Genomic DNA, 23,957 nt, shown 5'->3' with positions numbered 1-23,957 from the left:
ACGTCTCTGAGGGACTCGGATTGGTTTCCCCCAAAAGGGGTCGTGGTCATGAGAGCCTACTCTGGATGACGTATTGCCGGTCTGATGTATATATTTTGGGTGCCAATGGAACCCAAAATATTTAGAGCCCAGTTGACCTGTTGTGGTTCAATTATGATCGAAGTCAATGACGCTTTTTTCTGGACTGGAAAACTCATTCAAAATCCTAGTTCAACAGTATTCTCCCCTTTCATGCAACAATGCGGGGACGTCCACTAAATGGACGCTTGAGGATGTTTTCATATTAGGTACCATTGAATAAAAGTAGGGATGCACCCATACTGATACCAGTATCGGGTATCGGGTCGGATACTGTGCTCATGTACTCGCAAAACTGCTCCGATACAACGGCACCGATACCACTTTACGGTGGTTCCTGATGTGAAAACACCCTGAATCATTTCATTCTTCTTCTCTTGGGGCCAAAACTATTTCACATATGAATAATGCATTTTGTTGTCTCAATTCTACTGTTATTGTATTTGTTAAAATAGATATTATTGAAGGAAAAACATCAATATAACAGCTGATTCCAAACTTTTCAACAATATGTAATTTGTCATTACCTTCCAAAAGAGTCTGTCTGCCACCGTGTTTAATATCTGGTTAAGTTTGGGGAAATAAAATGACCTGGTTCAGGTTTGGCCGTGTTTAGCTAACAGCTATCATTCACTGTTGTTAAAGGAAAGAGAGAGGAAGTCAGACGATTCAACTTTCTGCCAGTTGATCATGCCAAAAAATGGATTTCCCCGCGGGGGACAAACAAACCAGTTTTACAGGATAAAAAAGTGAAACCATCCACAGAGAGTTAAAGTAAGACGAGCCCTCGTAATGTCATTTCAAACATAATGAAGGGTTATGGAGTCCAGGTCTGTCAGATGGTCGGACCACAGAAAAAGAACACAGCTGGATTGTGGGTCAAGTGAGGACAGCTGGTTCACCCAAAATCTAATTTACACACTTTTATATAATGTCTTTTTTTCCTGTTAATGTCATTGTACTTGACCAGCAACACTTCTGTATCCTAAATCTATCCATCTTATCTGCCTCTTACGTTTATCTTGACAGCTTCGAAGTTCAGATTTTCTTTTGTTTCAGAGCACTTATCAAAACAGACCCAAAATAAATAACATTATGAGCACATAAAACACAAAGAGACCTCAAGAATACAGTACACAGAGGACTAATGCACAACAATTAGAACAATAACTGGAAGTAAGTAAAGTAAGAACAAACTTTAATGTTCTTAATAACGGTATAATCTTTACTTTGTAAAGTTTGCACTGGTTGAACTACTTCTTCTAGCCTTGTTCTCATAGCTCTAGCATTGGTAGTGGTAGTAATAAATGTTGTAGTAGTAGTACACAACAAATAGAATAATAAAACACAAAATAAATCGGACTCAGTGTGCAAGGTTTCTTTAAGTAACGTTTTTTATCGGATGACGGATTAAAAAAATGCATACATGAAATACAGACTTGGTGTGTAAAGACCTTTAATGTTAGTAGATTCAGTTACTGAAGTAAGAGTAGAGGTAGTAATGGCAGTAATTGGACTAGTAGTAGGCAGTGTTATGATATATGATATTGTTGTAGTAGATGTCATTGCCATAGTAGTAGTAGAAGAAGTGCTGCAGAGGTGGTAATAATATAAGAAGTAGCAGTAGTAGTGGTAGTAGTAGTACTAGTAGTAGTAGTAGTAGTTGTAGTAGTAGCAGTAGTAGTAGTAGTAGTTGTAGTAGTAGTAGTAGTAGTAGTAGTAGACTCACCAGGACTGTAGTAGTAGTAGTAGCAGTAGATTTACCAGGACTGTAGTAGTAGTAGTAGTAGTAGTAGTAGCAGTAGACTCACCAGGACTGTAGTAGTAGTAGTAGCAGTAGATTTACCAGGACTGTAGTAGTAGTAGTAGTAGTAGTAGTAGTAGTAGTAGTAGTAGCAGTAGACTCACCAGGACTGTAGTAGTAGTAGTAGTAGTACTGGTAGTAGTAGTAATAGTAGCAGTACTGCCATCATGCGGTGAACCCACCAGAAACCGTCTGGCGGCCCTGTTTGGGCCCTCAGCCACAGCCGTAGTTAGAGAAACATCTCTGCGGTCAGAGAGAGGAACAGTGTGTGACTGTGACTGTACTAACGAACAGACTCCAAACAGCCTAACTAGACCCATAATTCCATTCACTGGAACCAGGAGCTGCAGTTTGCCCTGGGCTAGCCAGGCGGATCTGGCCTCAGTTAGGACAATGTGGCTGCTTTCTGTTTCCATCACAGCAGCAAAACTCACGACTGATTTTATTCATTAAGGACACAGATGAGAATTTGTCCTGGTGACGGATGAAAGTCAAGATTTAAGTGTGTGTTTTTTGCGTTCATTTCAGCAGGCTGAGTTGGCCTAGCCATGTTCTCCAGCGCCCCCTGGGCATCCTGAAATCTTTTATTTTTCTGTCTCCAGTAAACGTCCCAACCACGGTGGTGGAAGCGATGACCAGACAGGAGTCCCTCCAATCCTTCAGCAAGAACGGCAAACCCTCCTCCTCCTCTTCCTCCTCGTCTTCCTCCTCTTCCACCCCGTCCACCGCCCTCATGCGCTCCATGGTCTTCCCCCACTCCCCCTGCCCGAGGAACTTCTCCCTGTTGGACAAGGTTGGGGTCGGAGTTCAGTCCGACGTCAGTTTCGGCCAGATGGGGTCAAAGAACCAGCGAGTCCTGGCGAGCCCGACCTCCACCAGCCAGCTGAGCAGCGACTTCAGCGACTGGCACCTGTGGAAGTGCGGCCAGTGCTTCAAGACCTTCACCCAGAGGATCCTGCTGCAGATGCACGTCTGTCCGCAGAATCCAGACAAGTAAGACGGCAACTGTTAAGATGTCTTAAGGTCTTGTGCTAGTCCAGGGGTTGGGGGTCCAGACGTAACCTCTATTTTATCATTAGATTAAATTATAGCATTAAAAGCTATTTTCTTTACTGTTTTTTTAGCTACGTAAGTAAAATTGTGTGGTTTGTCTAAGACCTCCGGGCCAGGCAGAACCATCACAAGGCCCGTATAATGCCCAGATCTGAGCTACTCTGTCATACAACGGTGGTTAGAGTGGTGCTATGTTGTCATAGACACATTTTTATACCCCGGCGACAACGAAGTCGGGGGTATATAGCGCTCTGCGTGTCTGTACTTCAGTCCGTTCGCGTGTCACACTTTTGTTTCCGGAGCAGAACTCAAAAATTATTTAACTTAGGAACTTCAAATTTGGTGTGACAGTGTGATCTAGTTGTGCCTTTTGGGGGTTAGAAGTCCAGGGTGCGCAACATTTTTAAAATTTTATCCAAAAGGACAACACTTTTGACAAAGCTTTTTTGATGAAACGGTGGGATGAAGCTCTTCACGGCACCCTGCGGGTGCTTTTCTGCCAGAAAGAGACGCTATATGGACACTAAAAAAGGGTTATGGATGAATGTAATATGTATATACAACATTGGTAACTGCTGTTACAATCCTGAGATTCACAAATAGTATATTTAAATTCAGGACTCTGGCTAGATACACGATTGTTTCCTGTAACTTCTGATGGCTTAAACAAGAATAAAATCTGATTTTTCCATTCATTTCCTTTTGAGTAGGGACACTCAGTGTTTGCTATGTCATCTGTAATCTAGCCAGGAACACTTGTATTTGCATTAACATGACGAACATGACACAGCAGTTGAGTTTTTAAAACCTGCTGTTGCAGTTTTTCCAGAGGAAGCCGGCAAACCAGACGTTTAGTTTAGTAATTTATTACGTCGGTTGTCTCATCATCACACCGTTTGTGTGTGACAGAAAGTGGGAGTTTGTGGACGAGAGTGAAGAGAGTGTAAAAGTGTCTGAGTGTGTATAACATCTGCCAACTTAATTATATACAGCGCGGAGGGAGGAAGAGGAGATGTGATGTGTTTGTATTTGTGTGTCGGGGTGTGGGTGGGGGGGGGGCGGAGGATGTATTGGAAATTTTTTGCTTAGCTTTATTTTTTGCAGGGAGAGTCAGAGCGGCGTATAAATCAACGCTGTGCGTCAGTGAGAAATACCTCGCCTTACGGTGACGGGGCCAGGAAAACAGATGCCACTTATTCAATAAACTAATACTCATAGGGAAGAAAAATGTGGGCTGGATGTGGAGGGGGGGGGGAGGGTCGATGTGGAGCTGCCTGTCAATAGGAAGGTTTTATGGGACGGAGGAGCAGATAGAATTCAGCTGAACAAGCCAAACAGGCCCGAGTCCTGGAGCTTTAAGGCCTCCACTGTGCCTCATCTGGACTGGGGTTAGACCAGTACGCCAATCACAGCATCACTCTGCCCAAAGTCCTGAAGTCCTGTAGCCGGCCAGACGACGTCTTTTCTACGGCTTCAAACTGAAAGTTGATGATTCAAATATCCGATTCAAATCTAATATTGTCAGTTAGAAGTAGCTGGTTCTTGTGTTCCTTCAGGAGGATCTTGGGGGTCCTATGTGAGGTCCTGGTGGTCCTTTGGGAGGTTCTTGTAGTAGGGAGTTCTACATGCTTTAACGATGGTTATAATTCATTGATGAGGGACTATGTATCATGTATGGGGTTCTAGTTTTCCTTTAGAAGGTTCTAGCAGTCACCGGGGAGTCCTTAGGCTGGTTCTTGTGGTCATTCAGGAGGATCCTAGGGTCCTATAGATTCTTGCAGTAATTTAGGGAGTTCTACAGGCCTTTTAGGTGGTTATAATGGTCATTGATAAGGTTCTTGGAGTCCTGTAGGTGGTTCTAGCAGTCATTGAGGAGGTTCTTGGAGTCCTCTAGGTGGTTCTGGCAGTCATTGAGGAAGTTCTGTAGATCCTGTAGGTGGTTACAATGGTCATTGAGGAGGTTCTCGGAGTCCTGTAGGTGGTTCTAGCAGTCATTGTGGAAGTTCTATACATCCCACAGGTGGTTATAGTGGTCATTTAGGAGGTTCTTGGTGTCCTCTAGGTGGTTCTAGCAGTCATTGTTGAAGTTCTCCACATCCTATAGGTGGTTATAGTGGTCATTGAAGAGGTTCTTGGAGTCCTGTAGGTGGTTCTAGCAGTCATTGAGGAGGTTCTTTGAGTCCTGTAGGTGGTAGTAGAGGTAGTTTAGGAGGTTCTTGTGGTCACTGAGGAGGGACATGGAGTCCTGTAGGGGGTTCTAGTTGTCCTTCATGAGGTTCTAGCAGCCATTTAGGAGTCCTTAAGCTGATTCTTGTGGTCATTCAGGAGGATCCTGGGGTCCTATAGATCTTTAAGTAATGAAATCGTTCTGCAGGCCTTTTAGGTGGTTATATTGGTCATTGAGGAAGGACTTGGAGTCATGTAAGGGGTTCTAGTTGTCCTGTAGAAGGTTCTAGGGGGCCCTGTAGGTGTTTTGTTTTGTGGTCATTGTGTTTCTTTATCTCCTTTAGGTGGTTCCAGTAGTTTCCATAAAGTTTCTGTGAGTCCCTATGCAATCCTTTATGTATTGACGTAACACACTTTCTGTTGAGTTTTACTTTATTTTGTTTTGGGGAATCTCAAGGAGGTTGTTTTGGTCATTATGGGAGTTCTTGTGGTTCTCTAGGTGGTTCTAGTAGACCTTAAGGAGGTTTTGGGTCTTCTAGGTGGTTGAACATTGAAGCGGTTACCACCCTTGATGTTGGTTACTTTAATTAGTCACTTATCTGTACTACCTTTGAAGAGACTCAGTCTTCAGACTTTAAACCACTATGGTAGTACAGTATCTGTGAATAAAGGAGTCTGGCTTTTCTTTCCCTTCTTGATTTCTTTCTCTCTCTCTCTCTCTCTCTCTCTCTCTCTCTCTCTCTCTCTCTCTCTCTCTCTCTCTCTCTCTCCCTCTCCCTCTCCCTCTCTCTCTCTCTCTCTCTCTCTCTCTCTCTCTCTCTCTCTCTCTCTCTCTCCCCTTCATACATATTTATTGATGTTTACTTGATGGGAACATTTGGAGCTGAAGACTGATGGCTCTTTATATCAGCTTCAAAAAAACGCACCACACACCTCCTCTCAGCTCCATCTCTTTCAGGTTTGTTTGTTTTCTGCTGACTGTTTCTTTTTTTGAACTTTTTCGTCTTCTGTGTCAGTTTTCCCCTCCTGTGTGTCATTTCAACAAAATCCATCATCAGCAGAGCAGTTTGTTTATGTCAATGAGGCCTTGGAAGTGCTTTCGATTCAGTTTTTAAACCGGTGTCGGGATGTAGGATACTGTTAAAGTTCTGTGATGACGATGAGTGATGAAGCAGGAAAAAAAAATCCGAACATAAATGGACTGCGTTTCCACTTACAGGTTTGACATATTACAAAAGCAACGCGGTATAAACCACAGCAATGAAGGAAATTAATAACCACTGCGTTTATGATTGATGTGTTTACTGCGCTGGTGTTTAAAAGAGTCATTAGTGCTTTTATGGAAAGTGGAGTAATTTTTACTAAACACTTTGATCTCCAATGTTCACTATTCAGATCTCATTCTGGTGGTTCATGTTGTTTATGAATAAAACATGTATGTATATGGATATAATCACACTTGTATATCAAAGGACAGAAAGCTTACAGCTGATTGAGAGAGTGTATCATCACAGTCGACTTTATGGAGGAATTAAATGTTAATTTTGTCATTTGTTTTTAACCATCTAGCAATGCCTTGTCAATGATTTGGCCTCAGCTCAGCGGTCTTCAGTTTTTCCATACAGTTCTCTATTACTAAATACTCCATTAATGTCACATGAGTATATGTTTAACTCCATCACTGGAAAACATGAAGAGCCCCGAGCTGAGGTAACTGACAAGGAAGGCAAGACATTTTCCCAAATATGAACCTGAAAATGGTTTTGGTTTTGATGTTTCCAGCGTTTAGACGTCGATGATATTAAATTGATTTTGATTAGGTTAGGCTGTCATTTGACTAAAAGTGTTAATAGCGATTAATTACAAATTAATCACACATTTTTTTATCTGTTCAAAATGTACCTTAAAGGGAGATTTATCAAGTATTTAATACTCTTATCAACATGGGAGTGGACAAATATGCTGCTTTATGCAAATGTATGTATATATGTTATTGGAAATCAATTAATAACACTAAACAATGACAGATATTGTCCAGAAACCCTCACAGGTACTGCATTTAGCATAAAACAATATGCTCCAATCATAACATGGGGTTAGGGGGTTAAAAACTATGAATTATTATTACATTAAGAACTACCATTGAGGACACATTTAGTGTTGAGGTTGGTATTTTTCACTTACTGTAGACCTTTGGGACTCCAGACCGGCTTCTAACCTGCTAATTAACATCTACAGTCTCCAATTACTATTAAACTTTAATTAGCCACTTAGCATTAATTTATCACTAATTATCTATTTGTGGTTACAGTGTTGTTTGTTAAAGCAGATAAAAGCAGCTGTAAGTTTGACCTTCATCGTCGTGTCTCTACAGACGTTACCTGTCGATGAGATTGAGCTGAAGGTCGTCTGTTGAGTCCAATTAGCCTTCACTGATCAACTCTAACGATCTACTTCTGTTGATATATTAAGCTTCATTCACACACATACATCTACAAAATGATGGATGGCACATACGGTACATAAAAAAGTGGTTTTAAAGTGAGAGCAGGTATATTAAGTATTATAAAACACTTTATTTTGAGACGTTTACAGACTGGATCAAATCTAGACTCAAATATTATGTTTGTTGCTGTGCCTCATTTCTAATACAAAGTAATGAAACGGACTGATTCTCTATTTACCGGCTCGCTGTCAATTCTTCTGCCTCTTATTGCTGTTTTTGGCCGGCTCTGCAGCGCGAGTGTGCATGCAGAACGGCGCCCTTTTGCCGGGGGGAGGGTAGGACAGTAGCGGCGTGGAGGGAGACGGGCGCCGGTCTGCATGTGTGCCGCAGAGCGGGTTGAGGATCGGAAGAAGTTTCACTTTCAGGGCATGACATGACGAGGCGTTATCAATCCACCTGACGACAGTGATTTCTCCGTGCGCATTTGTTTCTCATTCAGAGAAAATGACTTTCTTTCCCCCGTCATGATATCAACGTGCACGCGGCATCAGCCTCACGTATCCAGCCGGAAAGCAGACGGTCCGTGAGGCAAAGCATCATGGGAGTAAAGTAAAAAACAAAAATTCAACTAACGTTAGTCTAACGTAGTTTTAGTTATGTTTTTCCAGATGTTTTTATGTATGAAAATACCCCAAATGAACACTGTAAGCGGACTACTTTATTACTTTAAGTGAATTATTTAAACAGCATAAGCACAGGAATGATTCTGTCTCAAACCTTTTGATCACTATAAGAAGTTTCAACTGTGTGTATATATATATATATATATATATATATATATATATATATATATAGTTAAGACAGTGTTAAAAATGATTTTATTTAGGCTGTTCTCATACACCGTTCGTAGATATTCCTATGAAATGTAATGCACTGTAATTTGTATTTGGAGACCGATGTCCCGTATGAAACCAAAAGTTAACGTTGATTTATTTGTAACGTAACTTCCGTAATTTTAACCCAAACCACCATCTTTTCCTAAACCTCACTACGTTTTTTTGTTACCAAACCTAACCAAGTTGTTTCCTATCAAGGCGGAAGTTTATTTTGAAAAGAGTGTATGCATGTAACGAGCGGAAATTGACACGTGTTGCTGGACAAAAAAATGAAGATATCATACAAACCGTTGTATCAGGATACGCTGTTTTACTTGAGTTGTTCTCAGCTGGGCGAACTACTCAGCTCGCTGGTAGCTTTGAGGTGAAGGGAGCATTATGGGTAATCAACAGCATCAATACCTTCTGGCTGAACTGTGTCCACATAGAGTTAAATAAAATAATAACCTGCTCAAGGGGCTGTACTGTAACTATATGCTAAAAAATGAGTTGCACAACCTTCCTTTTTATCTTCATTACAGCAGAATGTGAGAATATGATGGTCCAGTGGTGCTCATAATTGTTTTGTACTACTCAAAGTCTCAAAATATAAATGATTCACTGATGTTAAAATGTTTTAACGCGAGTTGAAGGCTCTGTGTTTCTGCTCTGTGAGCTGAGAAAATTTACAATAACACAATTTAAATGTTTGCATGTCAGGCTGAAACAAGACTGTTGACATTCAGGAGATTTATCACCCAACAGCGAGGACATTATTTGCATTTAACACTAACACAGATGTGTGTGTTGTCCCTGCTGCACACACAGATGTGTTGAAAAATTACTAAATTCTTTTCTTTTCTTTTCCTTTTTTTTTCCTCAGCGTGTAGCCGCAGGAGTAACTAATACAGATCCATCTCTGTGATGGACGGGCTCGTAGAAATTCCTTCAAAGTCTATTTTTATCTGTCGTGTTTGCCGCTTTAATGAAAAACCTACTTTGTGTTGCATCTGCATACGAGTGGATTCTAACATGTTTCAGTGGAGGTCTGTGTGTTGCTGTAACTGTGGTTAAACACAATGGACCTGAGTGAGATTTAGTTTTTATTTAAATTAATGTTATTATTTTTTTATCTATTTAGTTTTCATTTTGGGACACTTACATGCTGCTGGTTATCAGATATCACCTGTATATCCATTCTCCTACAAAGTTACGTTCCCATATCTGCATTCTCAATTACGTTTTGAGGGAAACGTATTTTCTCCTGGATTATGGCCGCAGTTTTTAACACGTAGTTTACACGTAGTTTACACGTAGTTTACACGTAGTTTACACGTAGTTAACTTTGTAAATGGAAACAAAACAAGACAAAAATATTAAAAACGTCTAGGTTATGTTTAGTAAAAACATCGTTGTTTAGATTAAAACCAAAGACCGTATATAAGAAGTAGACGTAGTCAATGTGACGTCAACCGTTGGTTTGTGGACTCGCGTTTTGAAGCCTCGAGTTCTGCATTTTGGCCGTCACCATCTTGGTTTTTGGCCGTCGCCATATTGGTTTTTGGCCGTCGCCATATTAGATTTTTGGCCGTCGCCGTAATGGTTTTTGGCCGTCGCCATCTAGGTTTTTGGCCGTCGCCATATTGGGTTTTGGCCCATTTTTCATTCACATATCTGGAGGTCAGAGGTCAAGGGACCCCTTTGAAAATGCCCATGACAATTTTTCCCCGCCAAAATTTAGCGTAAGTTCAGAGCATTATTTAACCTCCTTCATGACAAGCTAGTATGACATGGTTGGTACCGATGAATTCCTTAATTTAGTTAATCTTAGTTTCATATCATACCAGTATCTTCCCTGTAGCTTTAAAACTGAGCCCGCTACAACCTCCGGAAGATTGACTGCGTTAATGTGTTAAAGAAACTAGTGGCAAATTTGCGTTAACGCGTTATCACATTAACTTTGACAGCCCTAGTTTTATGGAAACTTTTAGGAGACAATTTGATTATCATTTGGTGTCACAAGACTTTTCACATGTTCAAATGAATTAGACTAAAGTAGAAACACTGCAGAGGTCGAGTTCAACTGTTAAGAACACGCTGTCAGTGAACGCACCGTTAAAACAAAGACAAACAGTGGTAGGATAGTATGTGTTCTAGTATGGATGAAAATGTTAACCAGCTCTCCTTAATGACTACGATTTCCTTCTAAACTACACTACCCACAATGCACCTCCCACCTCCTAAAGAAACAAAGCCAAGACAGTCTCTGTGAGGACATGATATTGGCTGTTTGCTTGGTTTTTGTTCTGGGCTCATTTGATGAGAACAAGCGGTTGATGAGAGGACATTATGTGAGCTTTCTGCTTTAATAGGTTGGTCAATACACTCAGGGAGAGAGAGTGAGAGAGAGAGAGAGAGAGGGAGAGAGGGAGAGGGAGAGAGAGAGAGAGGGAGAGAGAGAGAGAGGGATGACAGTGGAGGAGACAGAGAGAAAAGTAGATGAAGGAAAAGAGAGTTTGGTGTGTTTCTATGGGGGTCTACCAGTGATGTTATTTGTGCGTGGATGTCTGCTCACACAGTGTATATATATATATGTGTGTGTGTGTGTGTGTGTGTTCAGAGAGCCATTGATTGTGTATTGACGAGGCGGGAGCAGTGATTTATAGCTGCTGGTCTCGGGGGGAATAACGTCTTCATACATAGGCGGACAGACGAGTCGTCCTCACAGCGCAGATATAACTCCATATGGATTAGACCGACTCCATACGGGTCAATCAACACACTTCACTCTGCATCACTGCATGCTGCAAACACACACACACACACACACACACACACACACACACACATTCACTGAGTCACTGAGGTCGAGTCCAAAACCAACGACTTTTACCTCCTGAGCTCATGAACGTACTTGTCAGTTATTTAATGCTCACTGTTATTTTTACTCGTTTTCGTTCAACCATTTGGATTCCTTTTTTATAACCAAGCTTATAGTTTTTTATGATGTGATTATTTTGGTACAAACATTTACCTGCCACTGTGGGCGGATGGCCAAAGGGAAGATTTACCCGCAGTTAGCACTTGGCGGGTGTTCATTTCGGACCCTGACTTTACATTTATAATGAGACATTCGATTTAAATTTTCCTACAGACACATTTTTGTGTTTTCACCAGCTCTTGGATGGATGACAGTGAAATCGTGTTAGTCACATGGGTGGATTAAGAGACAATGGGCCCCTGGGTCCAGACATATATTGTTTAGCCTCTTTTTGTATCACTGTGTAATTGTTTTGGTCGTTTTGTAGTTTCTTTTTATTTTTTTGTCTGTTTTTTTGCCCCTTTTTGTAGTCATTTGTGTCCTTTTGTGGTTGTTTAGTGTCTCTATGTGGTTGTTTAGTGTCTCTATGTGGTTGTTTAGTGTCTCTATGTGGTTGTTTAGTGTCTCTATGTGGTTGTTTTGCCCCTTTTCATAGCAGTTTTGAGTCTTTGTAGTTGTTTTGATATTTCTTTGTGGTCATTTTGAGTCTCTTCCTGGTTGGTATGTGTCTCTTTGAGTGACAGTTAATAGGTGAAGGCCACATTTTTGTTATATTTATGGTATAATTATTATTGTATATATTGGTTTTGTTGATTTAAAAAATAAAATCAGCCATATCCTTAGCGAGAAATGTGCGTTAGTGAAGTTTATCAGTATCAAGTACGACACTTGATTCTACAGAGTTCATCTAACAAGTTTATTTGTGTTTGAAAAAGTTGAAATTATCTTTTTTTTCCATGTTTTAATCGAATATAATTCAGAACAGTGTTGTGGCTTACTTTGTTTAAATGTAATACGGGTTAGGTTTATAAATGGTTGATTTAAGTAACCCGGTGGCCGAGGGGCTTAGACACTTTACCTCTCTGTTCCCATGTGTTTCCTGTGTTTGGGCTACATTTAGAGAGGCTTTTATTATGAAGTCACAAGGAAATAACCTGCCTTCGTTGTTTTGTAGCGATCTGATGGAGTTGATGGACACAGACGTCTCTCCGACGTCCAGTCGTTGGTGTAGTTTTCTGTTTTAAAATGTTGTTCTGCAGTCGGTGGGCAGCCGTCACCCCCTGCTGTCCCCGCGTCCTGACCACCTGCTTGACCTCTGACCTCTCTGATGAAATGAAAACATGCATGTGCGCCAAGAAAGTTGATTCCCATGTCGTGTTAATAGTCGGAGCAGTGAGGATCTGGTTGGCATGCAGTCCTACGGTCTGTCTCCGTCATCAGCTCGTGTGTTAAAGGTGTGGACACAGCGACACGTTGACACCGACTCTGTTGTTGTTACCACACGCTGCGCTGAAAGCCGACGCAACGTTTATTGTCCTGAACAGACGTGTTGAAAACGACTAATTTTATAGATCTCACACACACACACACACACACGCGCGCACACACACACACACACACACACACACACACACACACACAGGGAGGCGAGGATAAGTGGGAACATCGTGGCAGCCGACTCGACTCTCATCGCCCGTCCAAACCAAGTATTATTAGTTTCCCTGTGAACCAAATCGAAGCGTCTATTTAGTGTTTTGGTTAGCCGGCCGCGTGTTGACTCTGAACATATTTGTCCGTCTGTGCTGTCAACAGACTGTAACACCGTCAGACTGAATCACTGGGACGCTAACAGGCACCAAGAGGGATGCTGCTCAGTTAGCTGCAATATCGTAGTTTAAAAACCAAAACCTCTCTTTATTGTTGTCACCTTCCACCTTCCCTTCCCCTCTCACTGTCCTTCATGTCTCTGTCCTTCATGTCTCTGTCCTTCTTGTCCTGACTATTGTGCTACCATAATGCATGAAGTCGGTGGTTTGCAGGTCGGGTTGCGGTGGTTGAGTTAATGTATATTTTTGCATGTTGGTGGCGCGGATCGGCTCTCGTAACAAACCATCATTTTATCCTCTGTCTAGGTGAATTACGTCGCTCACATTACAAACTACTCTACCAGGAATGTGTGCTTGTTTTTTTATTCTGCGTCAGGTTGCTCCAGTGGTCTCATTGAAATGAATGAGAGGACTGCGTTTCCTCACACGGTGCTAATGTTCGTATAAATATGGCCTTAATATGTGTTGGTATTTGAGTCATAAAGGGGAGTCTGCGTCGTCATACGGTTGAACATAAGACTCATATTTCCTGTCCTACTCTTCTGTCGTGGTTACAGCTCTAACTTTAAGGTTTAAGTTAACTTTAAGGTAAAAGCCAACACTAGGATCAGCATTGATTCATGGAGAGACCTTGGTCTGGTCAGCTAACATTACTGCCAAGCAGCTGAAATATAGAGTGATATTGTGCTTTTAGCTGACGTGTGTCTCCTCACTGTGTTGAGTGATGCTCCTTCATGTCTATGTAGAGCGAGCACAAGCACCAGCAACAGGACGCTGACTGTCGTTGACTTAACGGCCACAGGTGAAGCTGTTAACAAGACATTTCTGATTCTTAAACAGTCCCTTTAAATGCTGCAGGTGTTATGGGGTTGATGCTCAGCTACAACGCAGTACAGACACGTCTCTTCGTGGTCATCTTGTGTGTCTTTGAAAAGGGGAGTGTGCGTCGTCATACGGTTGAGAATAAGACTCCTATTTCTTGTCCTGGTTGTCTGTTGTGGTCACAGCTACAGTTTAACTTTAAGGTTTAAGGTCAGTTTATAATTCATCTTCTAGGTTTATTTAAGTGCTGCAGGTTGTGTGAGGTTCAGGCTCCGCTACGTGTGTGGTAATTCATGCATATCTTTGATTATGTGCAAAAGTGTATTCATTTGTGAACATATTTGCATGTGCTTGTGTGTGCAAATATTTTGGTTGCATTATGCACCTACCTGTGAGTGTGTGTGTGTGTGTGTGTGTGTGTGTGTGTGTGTGTGTGTGTGTGTGTGTGTGTGTGTGATGGAGGTGTTTGTGCTTCTCCTCCTCCTCCTCCTCTCTCTCTCCACTGTAATAAACAATAACCGGGCATTAATCTCCCGGCCTGCTGCCTTAATAAATAATATCCACACATTCATCAACTTAAACTATTCACAATCAATGCAGCTCTTCATAGAAAACCCACCTAATAAATAGTGGTGCGGCCCACTGAGGCGTGAACTTATAGACCAGCCGGCTGATAAATGAACCGACCCCCACGGCGAGACGCCTTTTATGTGGAAAACTGCAAGTGAGAATTTTTCGATTTTATATTACACTATTTTACTCTTATTACTTTCCTCTGAGTGTGCGTGTGTGTGTGTGTGTGTGTGTGTGTGTGTGTGTGTGTGTCTCCGTCCTCTCAGGGTACCGGAGGTGTTGTTGGTGATTTATTGGAGCGCTGAAGATGTTGGTCTATTTGTTTTATTCTAGTTCTGGGCTGTTTACCTATTTGTAAGGTACTGATGTCAGAGTTTTTGTCTTATTGGTTTCAGAATAAGAATCACTTTATTTTTACGACTGCAGGCGGCACACGGGGAATTTGTCCCGGTCGCACCGCCGCGGAGACGTTTTAACTACTAAACCCGGTAATACACTGTGATAAACAAGGTACAGTGAGGGGCATGAATACATGTCTCAGAGGGATACACAAAGACGTTCCTACCTGCACCATGTTAGAGCTGCACATAGGAATGTATGTACACATGCACTTTAAATAAAAGAACATTTTTGAAGCAAAACAGTGATTAAAACATCATAAACATAATGTTTTGTTTCCTTCATCCCTCCGGGACAACAAGTTTAGAAAGAGTTCTTAAAACCAGGTATTTTTTTTTGTCTACCACTTTTAAAATCTGTGCACTAAATGAAGGAATAACATTTTAGATCTGATGTCATTCAATGTTCGATATATTCTACACAACAAACATTACATGCATGGTAAATTAAAGTGTTTTAATTACACTGGAGCCCTATGTTTTGGTGGGTGGGAGGATACTGTACACAGTACTATACTCTGTTTTTGTCATCTTCTGTGGTTATTTGCATATAAACACACAATTCAAATGATGACAATGATTGTATTTTTATTAAAATAATCTTTTTAATTATATATTATAAGCTGCTTAGAGCGTGTGTTACACCGGTCATAATTCTCTCTCTATTATCTATTTTATATTGATGTGAAAACATCTTAAAAAAAATGGATTTATTCAAGTTTTCTCACAAAAAACTACATTTTACAAGATTACATTCGAACAAATAATGATAACGTTATAATTTACCTTCGCCCAATACTATTATTTTTACTGAATAGAGCCTGAACGCACCACAGTGTAACTGGCGCCAGATTAATTTCACAAGTGGGGTTAGGGTAAAAAGTGTGTGTGTGTGTGTGTGTGTGTGTGTGTGTGTGTGTGTGTGTGAGACACTGTACCTTTTGTTGTTTGCTAATTTCTCGCCGCAGAAAGCAAACTAATCTGTCCATTAAATTCTCCATTTTCCTCCAAGAATTTGTTTTTTTGGGGGATTTGGAAACCTGCTGTATCTAGGGGAAACTCAAGACTAGACAACACTGTTGAGGATCGGCAAAATTAGAGGATAAGTGCCGGGCCGTAGACGTACGTAGGCTATGACGCACAGTTTAGTTCACTGAAATGTTAAAGCTTATTTTATTATTCAGTGTAAACGCTAGAGATGCACCAATCCCACTTCTTCAGTCCCGACAGCGATACCGATACCTGGGCTTTGGGTATCGGCCCGTTGGTATCGGTGCATCCTTAATAAAGGCTACACATTTTTACAATTGGAGAATGTAAGAATCACTCTAGGCCTACAACAATGATTAACTAGAAAAGTAATTTCTGAAGAAATTGCAGTGTGAATGCTGGATGCTGAAGAGCTTTAATCTGTATGAAGAAGGACACAGAATCAGAATCAAAAGATTATGAATCAGTAAATAAAAGTTGTAATTGCACGAAAAGCAGCCGAAGCCTTATAAATAGTTAGTTCTGAGTTCCCTGTTAAGAAAGTTACCTTATGGGGCTTTTATTTTGAAAAACTAGGTGAATCCCTAGTTTCCTGTTACCATACAAAAAGGGGAATCTTACCAAGCTCCAAACAAAGTTAAATATTTCAAAAAGTACAAATGGGATCAATGAAAGTTGAATAATAGCCAGAATCTATGGAAGATGTGGAACATTTTACAGTTTGAATGGAGTTTCTAGGTGAAAGTATGAATGAGCAGTGAAGAGATGAAAATGTTTAAATTCTGAACATTTCTTCCATTCATTTCAATGGAGAATTTTTGATGAATTATTATTAATAATTCTGAAAATATGAAAGATATGAATGAGAAAAGTAATAGCCATCATGTCCTAATTGAGCTGCACGTTTTGATGTTTGAATGGAGTTTCTATGTTGAAAAATGTGGAACGAGTAGCGATGCAAAAAAAGTGGTCTGACGAAAAATAAAAATAAACTCAGCAGAATAACATATGTTGTGAATGCTTCCAGCATAGGAGGACTACGTTCAGCCTGGCTTTTCAGTCATTTAAAAAATCCACCTTTACGGTCCTCATCCTTCATTTTGTTGCTTGATTTAGCAACAATACAATAATCTGTTGAGTAAGAACTTATTGATCACACTGACAGATTCAACTTTTACTCTTCTTTTTTTACTCCACAGAGCAAAACAGACGCACGAGCTGCTGATTCAAATAGTTTTTAATGGTGACCAAAGTAGAACTCTTCCACCAGCTAAAGATGAAATAAACCTAGTGTGTGTTTTATATTTAATATTGCTGCGTCTTTAGATGTTTTGATTTAAGAATAAGGGAATATTTATTATATCTGTGAAGGAGAATAAAGTTGGAGAACTGATACTAGAAACAAGCGAGGAGGAGGCAGAGATATGAACAGACACGGTGATCACACTGTAAGTTAATAACTAGATAATGGTAGCTGTGCGTGTGTGTGTGTGTGTGTGTGCGTGCGTGTGTGTGTGTGTGTGTGTGTGTGTGTGTGTGTGTGTGTGTGTGTGTGTGTGTGTGTGTGTGTGTGTTCAGCTCGATGAATAGAAACAGTGTGAGATTAGATCAGCTGCTGTTTGGAAGCTGGACACTCTATTAGCAGACAGACACACACACACACACACACACACACACACACTGCTGCTGGTTGGTCGTTTGTTTCAGTCTGATTCACTCCCACTGAGACACACACACACACACACACACACACGCAGTGATAAATGGTCCAGTCGTGATCTCGGCCCGCGTTGTTGATGAGGGTCATGCTGCCATGGTTACCGGAGCAGTGTCCGACTCCCCCTAACCCCAGTGTGGTTATCAGTGTGTACAGACCTGAAACACTGTCGTCTCATCCCTCTCTATCTGGTTATGTGTCTTAATGTGGGTTTTTATCCATAAATATATAAATATATATATATATATATATATATATTATTTGTGTAATTAGCTGTTTATGTTTCTATTTGTTTACATTCTGCATGTTTCTATGAGCCTGTCTGTCTGTTTGTCTGTGTGTAAAGTACATTTACTCAAGTACTTAACTGCAATTTTAAGGTACTTGTACTTTACTTTACTTTTTACTTCTACTCTTCTATGTCTTAGAGGCAAATATTGTACTTTTTAATCCACTACATTTATTTTAAAGCCGTTACAAGTACAGCGCAATATGAGATAATATTATTATTATTTGTTTTTTGCAAATGACTTAATTTATCCTGATTTTAGTGCTGTATAAATAAATACGCTTTATTGTTTATTGTTATTAGGTAAATTGTTGCAAATATTTAAATGACAAAGATGACAGTTTTAAAATGAATTAAATAGAAGGAGATTCACAGTTTCCACTTCTGGTCAGTGCTTTAAAACAAATACTTGACGAGACTAAACAAGGCAGATATAAAACATATAACAGTTATAAAGCAAATAAAACAGGTAAAGTAGATGTAATAAATAAATATAAACAGAAGTTGCACTTGAGGAATAAAATAGGTAAATAGATGTCATGTAAACAGACGGAGTTGCACTTGAGGTGAATATATATTGCATTAGAGGATATATTGCAGAGTCAAATGTATTTCACATTCAGCGTATTAATATTGCAGAGATGTATTGTTTGTTCAGTGTCCGTATGGCCCAGAGAGAGAAACTGTTTGTGAGTCTGGAGGTGCGGGCTTTCACTGACCTCTAGTATTTACCTGTCAGGATTTCAGCTGACATGCTTTGGTTGCATCTGGTTGCTAAGATACGGAATATCCGCTGAAGTGAAAATGTCAGCACAAGGTACAGATTGTAAAAAGTGACAGTGACGAGCGCAGCGTGTTTTCAACTCCTAGCGACCAGAAAAAAAACACCAAAAAGTGTGCAGCGTTCAGAACAGAACAGACGCTCAGCACCTCGTCACACTGTTGGCGTCTGTAGTGAAGTTTAAATACGCGTCGCATTTAGACCCGTAAAGACCCGTTAAGACCCGTAAAGACCCGTTAAGACCCATAAAACCCGTTAAGACCCGTTAAGACCCGTAAAGACCCATAAAGACCGTTAAGACCCGTAAAGACCCTTAAAGACCCGTTAAGACCCGTTAAGACCCGTTAAGACCCGTAAAGACCCGTTAAGACCCGTAAAGACCCGTAAAGACCGTTAAGACCCGTAAAGACCCTTAAAGACCCGTAAAGACCCGTAAAGACCCGTAAAGACCCGTTAAAACCCGTTAAGACCCGTAAAGACCCGTAAAGACCCGTAAAGACCCGTCAAGACCCGTCAAGACCCATTAAGACCCATTAAGACCCGTTAAGAACCATTAAGACCCATAAAGACCCGTAGACTTACACACACATGTCTGTTCTCTCGTCCTCAGGCCGTACCAGTGTGGCCACTGCTCCCAGTCCTTCTCCCAGCCGTCAGACCTGAGGAACCACGTGGTGACGCACTCCAGCGACCGACCCTTCAAGTGCGGCTACTGCGGCCGCGCGTTCGCCGGCGCCACGACGCTCAACAACCACATCCGCACGCACACCGGGGAGAAGCCGTTCAAGTAAGTAACAGTGAGTACCCCCCCACCCGAACCACCCACCCGACCAACCCTCTGCTTCCTCCCGCCTGCTGCAGACTTCACACAGATATGACACCCAGCTAACACCCACTGACACCCTCTAAACAAACTACTGACACCCTCTGAACCGCCTACTGACACCCTCTGAACCGCCTACTGACACCCTCTGAACCGCCTACTGACACCCTCTAAACCGCCTACTGACACCCTCTAAACCGCCTACTGACACCCTCTAAACCGTCTACTGACACCCTCTGAACCGCCTACTGACACCCTCTGAACCGCCTACTGACACCCTCTTAACCGCCTACTGACACCCTCTGAACCGCCTACTGACACCCTCTGAACCGCCTACTGACACCCTCTGAACCGCCTACTGACATCCTCTAAACCGCCTACTGACACCCTCTGAACCGCCTACTGACATCCTCTGAACCGCCTACTGACACCCTCTGAACCGCCTACTGACATCCTCTAAACCGCCTACTGACATCCTCTAAACCGCCTACTGACACCCTCTGAACCGCCTACTGACATCCTCTAAACCGCCTACTGACACCCTCTGAACCGCCTACTGACACCCTCTAAACCGCCTACTGACACCCTCTGAACCGCCTACTGACATCCTCTGAACCGCCTACTGACACCCTCTAAACCGCCTACTGACACCCTCTGAACCGCCTACTGACATCCTCTGAACCGCCTACTGACATCCTCATTACTGCTTCCTGACACCCCGACTATCACCTGCCGGCATCCTAGCTGCTAGGGATTCTTTTTTTCTTAAAAAAACTGTTTCAGTTTAGGAAAACAAACACACAATGTCAGAATCGATATATTTGCTTCATCTGAGTCTATGTGGAGGTAGAAGGAAGTTACCGCTTTTATTGTGGTAGTCTGAGTAACGTGACGTCATATCCATTCCGTATCCGTCAACCAAAACAAACCTCAGAGAGTCTAAAACGTTGGAGGGTCGTCGTGGATACGACCTGCACCCTCACATGTTAAATCCAGCGTGGTAAACACTACACATCCAGTAAAGGATGGAAACACTTTGGGTTTCACACATTGACAGGAAAAGCAGAGCTAGACAGAGCAGAGCTAAAGCTGCGTGCTAACTTCCAAAAAAAAAGGCCAAAATATGTATGAAAAATACATTTTAAAAAGTCTGAAATATGTCAGAAAATAAGTCCGAACAAAGGCTGAACAAAGGCTGAAAAAAAGCTGAAATATGTCAGAAAAAGGCCTAAAAAAGGCAGAAATATGCTCAAACAAAAGTCAGAAATACGTCAGAAAAAAGGCCGATATATGTCTGAATAAAAGTCTGAAAATGTCTAAAATATTTCCGAAAAAAAGTCTGAAAAATGCCTGAAAAATATCCGGGAAAAAAGTGTGAAAAAGTTAGCAGGAAACGTTGCGGTGACGTTGCGGTCGAGCCAGTCGTCACTCTCGTCTCCGTGGTCAAATAGGCCGACGCTACGACTGTAGAGCACCCAGATACTGACATTAATGTTCTCTGCATTCAAACGGACACGATGGAGCTGACCATGGATGGATAAAGAGAACGGAGCTGACGGGAGAGCTAGAGACCACCTTGGAGAAGTTACAGGAAGTATATGCAATAACAACACAAAACAATGACAGATATTGATCCAGAAACCCTCACAGGTACTGCATTCAGCATTAAACTATATGCTCACATCATAACATGGCAAACTGCAGCCCAACAGGCAACAACAGCTGTCAGTGTGTCAGTGTGCTGACTTGACTATGACTTGCCCCAAACTGCATGTGATGATCATAAAGTGGGCATGTCTGTAAAGGGGAGACTCGTGGGTACCCATAGAACCCATTTACATTCACACATCTGGAGGTCAGAGGTCAAAGGACCCCTTTTGAAAATGGACATGACAGTTTTTCCTCGCCAAAATTGAGTGGAAGTTTAGAGCGTTATTTAACCTCCTTCACTACAAGCTAGTCTGATATGGTTGGTACCGATGGATTCATCAGGTTCTGTAATTTCTTATGATCTTCACTCTAGCTTAAAAACTGACCACTTCTACTTAAGATTTTGAATGCAGGACTTTTACTTGGACCGGTGTTTTGTAGATCTTGGTATTAGAACAGTGGCTGATGTCTCATGGACTCGCATGAATGCCACCACGTTTTTTTTAACAAATTTGAACCAGCAGCATCACAGAAAATGATGGAATATGCAGCCATTTTGGTCGCAGTCTAGAGCCCTGAAGAATGAAAACGTTCTGATGGGAACACATGGCGGTGTTGTGAGTCCTCTTCCACCAAGTACGAATATTAAATCTTCTTTTGATATTATTTTTAATGTTAATGTTTGTTTTAGTTCCATTTCTTGTGGACATTTTGATTCTGCAACGGAAAGTAGATGAGTGTCTGCTTAGGACCCCCAAAAGGTCTAAACCTATGTCTTTATAGCTCTTTTCCATTATTCATGATCCCTCAGTGGAACGTGTGACTATCGTGTTACATCTGCTGTCATGGCTGCTGTGACCTCTGACCTTTACCCTCCTTTATTCAATGACTTCCTGTGATGTTGAGAGGAAAACCTCCGCTTGTTCTTGTTGTTGTAAATCACTGAATGAGAGCATTCATCGTTCAGTGTAAATACAGAAGCTGGTCATGAATCTCTGCACGCTGAGACGCTCATTTCCATTTTTAACTGATATGTATAATGAGAGGGCGAGCAGCGCTGCAATTAGAGGTTTGTGGACGCTGCTGTTGTCACGCCGTCATCTCGTCAGCGGCGGAGGACGATAAAGATGTCCCTCGGTGGACACAGAGGTCAGCGTTCAGGAGGAGGGCGACGGAAAGGAAAGAGGAAGAGGTCTTAAAGAAAGTGAAGAAATGTGAGTTGAGGGAAATCTAAAGGACAGGTATCAGGGGGGAAGGTCGGGAGGAAACAAATTAATGTCCTTAATAAGCAATCAGAGAAACCCCAAGTCGTCATCGACGTGGAGAGCAAAAGGGCGAGAAGAGAAGAGAGAGAAGACGAGAGAGGGAGAGCGCGGAGGAACAAGAGATCACGGTGTAAAAAGTGAAACGACAAGAAATCCGGTTAAAGCAAATCAGCGTTCTTAATAAGCAATCGGAGGGAACCCCCATCCCCCCCCCCCGAACCTTTTCATCAGCACTTCAGAGTCTCGGCAGAGGCGGAGCGGGACAAAGACAATCACGGACGGGCGTCAGAAATCTTTAGCGGATCGATGGCCTCGGGGAGTTATCTCCTTTCGGATGGCGCGGCGGATAGATTAAAGCTGCCACTGTCACTTTGTCACGAGGAAAACGCTCAACTTTATTCCCCCCTCTCCACCCTCCACGCCGCCGAGGAGACGGAGGAGGGATTCTGTGTGGTCGGCAGCTTTTCGGCACTGATACTCGCTGGACTGTGGATGTACTGTCAAACTGCTGCTGCTGTTTTATTCTGTTCAGTCACAACTTTAAAGTTTCCTCCTGAAGACTGAAGGAAGCAGACGAGATTCAAGACCTCTAATGAGACGTTCCTGCTTTCTTTAGCTTCTTGTCTTCAGGTCAGGGTTCAGTTGGGACTTCTTTATGTCTGTAAGTCAGGGAGAGATCTCATTCTGTTCACAACATCATTTAACATCATTTTCTGCAAAGTATATCGAGACTTTCTTTATCAGGATCTTCTAATAAGAGGTTAAAGATCCCCGAAAGAACTCTGAGTTTGTAACATTATAATAGTTTTGAATTTTCAATTTTGTTTAAGCTCGTTTTAGCGATAACAACGCGTTAACGCATATTTGTTTTAACGCCACTAATTTCTTTAATACATTAAAGCAACTTGTGATTTTTAGGTTGTAGCGGGCTCAGATTTAGAGCTAAGAAATCTACAAAACCTGATGAATCCATCGGCACCAACCATGTCATACTAGCTCGTCAACAAGGAGGATAAATAACGCTCCAAACTTACGCTAAATTTTAGCGAGGAAAAACTGTCATGTCCATTTTCAAAGGAGTCCCTTGACCTCTTTACAAGATCAGTGAATGTAAATGGGTTCTATGGGTACCCACGAGTCTCCCCTTTACAGACATGCCCACTTTATGATCATCACATGCAGTTTGGGGCAAGTCATAGTCAAGTCAGCACACTGACACACTGACAGCTGTTGTTGCCTGTTGGGCTGCAGTTTGCCATGTTATGATGTGAGCATATTGTTTTATGCTAAATGCAGTACATGTGAGGGTTTCTGATCAATATCTATCATTGATTTGTGTTGATAATTGATTTAAAATAATAAATATATACATATGTTTGCATAAAGCAGCATATTTGTTCACTACCATGTTGATAAGAGTGTTAAATACTTGAGAAATCTCCCTTTAAGGTACATTTAGAACAGATAAAAAATGTGTGATTAATTTGCGATTAAATATTTTAATCAATTGACAGCCCTGGTATTTAATATTCATCAAGTATCCGAAGATTGAAACACGTCATTAGCGAGGTGTTGTGATT

General features: G+C 41.6%; 1 protein-coding gene and 1 long non-coding RNA gene across 5 annotated transcripts in view; both read left to right on the top strand.

Annotated features, from left to right (window-relative positions):
- LOC141770006 (uncharacterized) overlaps positions 1-23,957 on the top strand; it is a 207,802-nt gene that overhangs the window by 127,740 nt on the left and 56,105 nt on the right. The window lies entirely within an intron of this gene.
- The window catches only part of prdm6 (PR domain containing 6), a 115,298-nt gene that overhangs the window by 78,832 nt on the left and 12,509 nt on the right, over positions 1-23,957 (top strand). For 3 of the 4 annotated variants that reach the window (XM_074639575.1, XM_074639574.1, XM_074639573.1), the window contains exons 7-8: positions 2,485-2,875; positions 19,250-19,426. In XM_074639575.1, coding sequence (XP_074495676.1) covers positions 2,485-2,875; positions 19,250-19,426 — 568 coding nt within the window. Of the gene's footprint in view, positions 1-2,484; positions 2,876-19,249; positions 19,437-23,957 lie in introns of all 4 variants that reach the window. The other variant, XM_074639576.1, reaches the window with a different exon arrangement.

Source organism: Sebastes fasciatus, chromosome 6, assembly GCF_043250625.1.
Source record: "Sebastes fasciatus isolate fSebFas1 chromosome 6, fSebFas1.pri, whole genome shotgun sequence".
NCBI lineage: Eukaryota > Metazoa > Chordata > Actinopteri > Perciformes > Sebastidae > Sebastes > Sebastes fasciatus.
This window is presented reverse-complemented; position numbering and strand designations above follow the sequence as displayed.